The sequence below is a fragment of the Nicotiana tabacum genome, chromosome 7 (genome assembly GCF_000715075.1).
Source record: "Nicotiana tabacum cultivar K326 chromosome 7, ASM71507v2, whole genome shotgun sequence".
Taxonomy (NCBI): domain Eukaryota; kingdom Viridiplantae; phylum Streptophyta; class Magnoliopsida; order Solanales; family Solanaceae; genus Nicotiana; species Nicotiana tabacum.
The window spans coordinates 176,370,698-176,377,868 of NC_134086.1; the positions used below are offsets into that span (position 1 = coordinate 176,370,698).

General features: G+C 35.0%; 1 protein-coding gene and 1 pseudogene across 1 annotated transcript; both read right to left on the reverse strand.

Annotated features, from left to right (window-relative positions):
• Positions 1-592: 592 nt before the first annotated feature.
• Positions 593-904, reverse strand: LOC107768635 (auxin-induced protein 15A-like). The gene has a single exon (XM_016587757.2). It carries the CDS (start codon positions 902-904, stop codon positions 593-595), a length of 312 nt encoding a protein of 103 aa, XP_016443243.1.
• Positions 905-2,285: 1,381 nt separating this feature from the next.
• On the reverse strand, positions 2,286-6,706 carry LOC107832787 (uncharacterized; annotated as a pseudogene).
• Positions 6,707-7,171: the final 465 nt, after the last annotated feature.

Genomic DNA, 7,171 nt, shown 5'->3' on the forward strand with positions numbered 1-7,171 from the left:
AATTGCTGAAGTTCAAAATCTGCTCAAAGCAAGGAAGTTGTTGAGATAAATAAGTCTTGTAACTGTTAGCAGAATCTTATCTTTCTGTTGCTATTTGTTAGGATATAGCTGTTAGGGATAATCTGCTGCTGATTTTTCTGCTTTTCTTTAGAGCTTTTCAGTTATAAATTCTTGTATAAATATGGCTTTGATTATTGAATAAAATAATGAGCAGAATATTCATATCTCCTTTATTCCTTTGCTTATATCTTGCTTTATATTCCAACATATATTCACCTGTGGCTTAAAAGTAAGAAATGCATTCGAGCACATTGTTATCTAGTGGAGTGGGAACATCATAAGGAAAGCAAATCTTTTTCGCCTTTGTAAAGGAGAAAAACACGGGACTTGAGTATATGGAATCGCAAATAAAAGAAATACCAATGCACAGTGAATGGAGCCATCAAGTGGAAAAAATTCAGTACTTCATTATCTTTGAAGTAGAAAAAGTGAAGAGTCATTCATCTCTTTGACATGAATAACAAAACAGGCTTTGTGGAGTTAAGTTCACTAACATTCCGCATTCTAACTACAGTTTTCTCTAACTATTCATCTATGCAAACTGTGCAGATCCTGCTTTACAAAATTGTGAAGACAAGTTTCTGTCGCAGTTCCTCAAACGAGAAGTAAGGTCGATGAAGACATCCTCTCTGATGGGAATTGTGAGACCGCCCATTGGATGATCGAAGCCAAATTCTTCCTCAGCTTGACTAAGCAAGTGTTGAAATTCTGGGTGACTCAAGAATGATATAGGGATAACAAATCTCTTCTTATGCTTCTCCCCAATATATACAGCAAAGTGGCCTTTTGGAATGTCTCCATTTGTGGAAGACTTCTTGAATATACGAGGCATACGAATAGCCATGATTCTTTTAGCTTTATTATAGATGAGGAAAGAAAAAATGAACTACTAAAGATCTCAAAAGCAGAGAAAGCTTTGAATCCTTCAAATTTTGCTGAGAGCTGTGGTGGTAGACATCTTCTTGAATGTGTTTATATAGGCCAAATGGCAACTCATATTATCCTGTTAATCTGTGGTGAAGAGTAATTCTGTGGGTACCAGCTGAAGACAATAGCACCTGAAGTAACATGGTTTTGCCTTTCAACTCATTGCCAAAGTATTGATGGCTCTAGGTCACATTGGTTCAAGACAATAGGCCCTACCCTTTAACTTAGTGTTCTAGTAAGCATTCATCCTTTAAAAATATGGATTTATCCATCACCACATACCAATAGAACAAAAGGAAGTGGAATGTTCCTGCAGGTGCTTCCAAACATGGCCCTGAACTTAATCCATAAATGTGGCTAATCTTAACTCTTGGATAAAATTTATGAGTGGAGGTCTCAAAATGCTAGACAAATTAATGCTGACAGCTTGGTATGTGGGCACTGTTAACTTGTGTTGCAGCTTGCCAGGAGCTCCTAAAGTAAAAAATGATTCTTTAAGTAGCTATCTAGATATGAGAACTGAATCTACTCTAAACTTCAGAACATGAACCAAAGGAACTATGTCATGCATATGAAAATTGTACTAATATATATTATATCCTGACAGAAAATTCTGAAGTTTCGGTCAAATAAGAGAACAACAAAGACCAACATTTCGAGCTAGATTTAAGTCTGCTGTTAGGTCATTGGAAGCAAAATCTTGCACATTAAGTATCAACACCAATGTCAGCCCGATCAGCTTGGTGCATCGATGCATATGAAGGATCAATTTAATATAATTTTGTTACATTATTAGTTTTTGTATTACTCTCAGTTGGAGTTGTTGCTTCCCAAAAGCTGCAGCTCTTGTTAATTAGAGCAAGAGTAACCATAGTATGCTAATAGCATTGTTATTCCATATAAATTTTAAACTCTAATCATCCTTTGACTAACATGAAAATGTGACCAGTTTCAGAATTGATTCTGGCTCATAATGGTTAGCAACACATGAGACTTGAGCACAAATATTCTATGAGAGGAATTAGGGAATCATAAGGAGAAAAATATTCAAATACTAACTGAATAGAGTCATCAAGTGAAAAAGGTTCAATACTTCAATTTCTTTTGAAGTAGAAAAAGTAAAGTCATTTGTCTCTTTGACATGGACTAACAATCAGTCTTTGTGGAGCTAAAGTTCACTATTCTTCCTAATCTGACAGGGATAACTAGCTACCACCTCATTCTAACATTAAAATTTGTTTTTTCTATACAAGTATCCTGCTTTTGTACTCTACAAATTGAGAAATCAAGTTCCTTTATCAGTTCCTTAAACGAGAAGTGAGGTTGATAAAAACGTCCTCAGTGCAGGGAATTGTAACACCACCCATTGGATGATCGAAGCCAAATTCTTCCTCAGCTTGACTTAGCAAGTCTTGAAATAAAGGTTGGCTCAAGAACGATATGGGGATTACAAATTTCTTCTTCTGCTTCTCCCCAACATAAACAGTGAAGTGGCCCTTCGGAACATCTCCAGCTGTAGAAGACTTCTTGATTATACGAGGCATACGAATTGCCATTATCTCCTGTTAAGTACAGATGAGAAAAGAAAGAAGAAATTACAGAAGATCTTTCAAATTTTGCTGAGAACTGTGGTGGTAGACATCTTCTTGAAAGTGTTTATATAGGACAATGGCAACTAAGAGAATTCTGTTAAATAGTGGCGAAGAGTTATTCAGTGGGTACCAGCTGAAGACAATAGCTCCTCAAGTAACATGGTTTTGCCTTCCAACTAATTGTCAAAGTATTCATATCTTTAGTCCATATAAGATCAAGACATCAGGCCCGACCTTTTGTCTAAAGTTGGAATATAGCATTCATCACAATCTAATTGCCACATAAGAGATGTAACCTAATTGTGATTATTCCTACACATTTCTTGTCATTGACAAGATGGAATAACCATAACAACATACCAATAGGACAAAGGAAAGTGGGATGTTTCAATAGGCCCTACCTTTTTTTCAAACTTGAAAAAAACCACCAGTCACTGAAGAATTCTTAAGAATAGATGAAGCCTTGAGTTATTCATGCCTGTACCAATAGGCCAAGGGCTTCTTAGCTTTGTCCAGACTTGAGTCCAAATTAAAATTAGTCCTTAATTCACGGACACCAGGCCCTACCTTTTCTTTGAACCTGGAACAAGAGTATCCTTCAGAATCAACTTGCTAAAGAGGAGTTGTACCATGTGATTATTTATGTCTAGTTACACATCCCGGAAAATTCGTAAGGTTTTATTGTAAGAATTATCCTTGATAAAATAAAATAATTTTATATCACCATAATCTCCCACTTCCAAGTGCTTCTTAGCAGGGGCGGCCTTTCCATGAAGCAAATAAAGCAATCGCTTTAGGCCCCATATTTGTGGGGGCCTCATTTTTTGTCACATCTAATAGATTATGTATAAGTTTAAAAAATTATTCTGTAAAGTGAAATTTTTTTATTTCTTTCTAATAAATATAGAGAAGAAACAATTTGCAACCGCTATGATTTCTACCAAGGAAATTACACTTGAAATAGATATCGAACCCGAATTTTGTAAGAAACGTGTGATATATAGGAAGTAACAATTTGATGCGAATGTTGATAATGAAATTCCAAAATCTTTCGAAGCATAATAGACAAGGCTATTTTTTCACTTCAAAATAGATTTGAACAATTCGAAGCATATGAAGATATTTTTAATTTTTATTTGGCAGTAAAAACTAAGATCACTGGATGTTGGAAATTTAAAAAAATATTGCCTTAATCTTGAATGTTCCTTAAAGCATAATAATCAATTCGATATTGATGGTTTAGATTTATTTTCTGAATTAAAAGTATTAAGGAAAATAGTACAATTAGAAGATAACAATTTAATTGATAAACTTAATCAAATAAAAAGATTTAATTCTTTTCCAAATGCCTAAATTACTTATGGAATAATGTTTATAACTCAAGTTACCGTTGCTTCAGCGGAAAAAAGTTTTCAAAATTAAAATTGATAAAATCTTACCTAAGAACAACAATGTCACAAGAAAGGTTAAGTGGATTCCCTATATTATCAATTGAGAAATACTTATTAGGAGTTATGATTAAAAGAAAATTAAATTACTATGTATCTCAAAAAAGCTAAAAAAAAAAAAGACTTCAAATCAATTTTAAAAAAAAAATTAAAAAGTTAAGGCCCCTCGTAAATTAAAGTTTGGATTTAGGCCACAAAATTCGCCGGGCCGCCCCTGCTTCTTAGCTTTGGGATATAGACCTTGATCCAGAATATGGGGGTTCGAAAAGAATTCATTCTACTTGTAATTGAAGCCTCATTTGTTATTATAATGAAGCAATAGAGCCATATGGAAAGAACAAAATCATACTGATAATCTTAATTAGACCCTACTCTAGTGCTGGCATGAATGTTCTGTTGAATTTGGCAAAGTCCCACATCGGTGGGTTAGCCATTTGGTTGGGAAATTTTCCCTACAAAGGAAGGCCTAAAGTTTAGGATTTAAATACACTTCTCATTTGCCTTCTCATCTGTTTAAGGTATTTGTATCTTCTCTCTTTAGTATTATTTCACTTGTATTTTTGGAGTGAAATAAAATATTGGTTGTGTCCGAGGAGTAAGCAAAATTAGCCGAACCTCGTAAATTCTAGTGTTCCCTTTATTGTTGCTTTATTGTCTTATTTATTATTTGGTGGCTGTCATAATTTTTGGTATAGTAGTTGTGACTTATTCACACTATATACATTTGGCTTCCGCAACAATTGGTATCAGAGCACTTCACCATCCTCTTGCCTGTTTGATTCTCCACCATCGTCTTCCATTTGAGAAAAATTCCCAGCACTTCATCTTTGTTTTTCATTGTATACACCCACACTCTTCGAGAAAAATCATCAACAAAGGTGGTGACTGCAGTCAAGTTTCAACATTGTTTGGATTTGATCAACATTGTTGAACACTGAAGATTGAAGATGAAGACACAACCAAAATTTGTTATAGAGAGAAAATTGAAGACGTGGAATTTTTGCCAAGGTGGAGATTTGTTGAATTTGGCAAAGTCCCACATCGGTGGGTTAGCCATTTGGTTGGGAAATTTTCCCTATAAAAGAAGGCCTAATGTTTAGGATTTAAATACACTTCTCATTTGCCTTCTCTAATGTATCTTCTCTCTTTAGTATTATTTCACTTGTATTTTTGGAGTGAAATAAAATATTGGTTGTGTCCGAGGAGTAAGCAAAATTAGCCGAACCCCGTAAATTCTGGTGTTCCCTTTATTGTTGCTTTATTGTCTTATTTATTATTTGGTGGCTGTCATAATTTTTGGTATAGTAGTTGTGACTTATTCACACTATATACATTTGGCTTCCGCAACATATTCCAACAAAAGTGATACTTGGGAATTTAAAAGCACAGTTGATAGAGAAACTAGCATGAAGCTTCTGATCATGGTACCCAAAAAAAAAACTAATAATAGGTGGTGAAAATTAATTTGATTGATGTCTTTGAAAGACAGTAGCATATGAAGTATCATATGACTTTGCCTTATATGGCCTTGTGCTGTACTTATAATTTGAGACCATTTTGGTGAATAATAGATGCTCCTACTTTCATGACAATATAGCGGAAAAGACTCTCAATTAAGGTGAGGTGAAGGAATGAATTATTTAGTTATATTGACCTCCTTGGACTAAAAGATGCCCGGATACTTTATGTCCAGCACCCTGAGTAGGTCCTCAAGTCGAAAATGACTATATAATGGCTCTCTGGTATAATTAGATCAACAACTAAAATCATAATATGAATCATTATCTTATTCCTGACACACTTCTTGCGTTTTGGTTAAATAGGGAGATAGAAAAGAAAAAAACGAGCTCAGATATGCGTCTGCTGTAAGGTTTTTAGATTGAAAGCTTGTGAATCAGTGGAATGGAGGGTTAAAACATTAATATAATGCATGGGCTACTCCAGAAGAAGGATGTTTGACTTGAAAAAAGAGACTCATCCTTCTATATATCGGATTAAAAGTTAATATATCCACTTGTGACTTAAAAGTCAGAAATGCATTTCGTACGCAATGTTAATCGCTTTCGTAAGGAGAAAAACACGGGAGTTGAGCATATGGAATCATAAGTACAAGAAATACCAATGCTAACCGGATGTGGAACCATAAATGGGAAAAAGCTCAATACTTCAATTATCTTTGAAGTAGAAAAAGTGAAGAGTCATTCATCTCTTTGACATGAATAACAAAACAGGCTTTGTGGAGTTAAGTTCACTAACATTCCGCATTCTAACTACAGTTTTCTCTAACTATTCATCTATGCAAACTGTGCAGATCCTGCTTTACAAAATTGTGAAAACAAGTTTTCGTGTCAGTTCCTCAAATGAGAAGTAAGGTCGATGAAGACGTCCTCTCTGCAGGGAATTGTGAGACCGCTCATTGGATGATCAAAACCAAATTCTTCCTCAGCTTGACTTAGCAAGTCTTGAAATAAGGGTTCCCTCAAGAATGATATGGGGATCACAAATCTCTTCTTCTGCTCCTCTCCGACATACACAGCAAAATATCCTTTGGGAACATCTGCAGATGTGGAAGACTTCTTGATTATACGAGGCATACGAATAGCCATGATTCTTTTAGCTTTAGTATGAACGAGGAGAGAAAATATGAACTACTAAAGACCTCAAAAGCAGATAAAGCTTTGAATACTTGTAAGTTTTGCTGAGAGCTGTGGTGGTAAAGACTTCCTTGGATGTGTTTATATACGATATGGAAACTCGCCGAATCATATTAATCAGTGGTGAAGTGTTAATTCTGTAGGTACCAGCTGAAGACAATAGCACCTGAAGCAACATGGTTTTGCCTTTCAACTCATTGCCAAAACTATTGATGTTCAAGACAACAGGCCCTACCTTTAACTTGGTGTTCTGTTAAAGCATTTATTCATTAAAAATATGGATTAACCATCACCACATACCAACAGAACAAAGGGAAATGGGATGTTCCTGCAGGAGCTTCCAAACTTGGCCCTGAACTTAATCTTAACTCTTGAAATGCTAGACAAGTTAACTTGTGTTGCAGCTTGCCAGGAGCTCCTAAAGTAAAAAATGATTCTTTAAGTAGCTATCTAGATATGAGAATTGGATTAACTATAAGCATCTGAACTT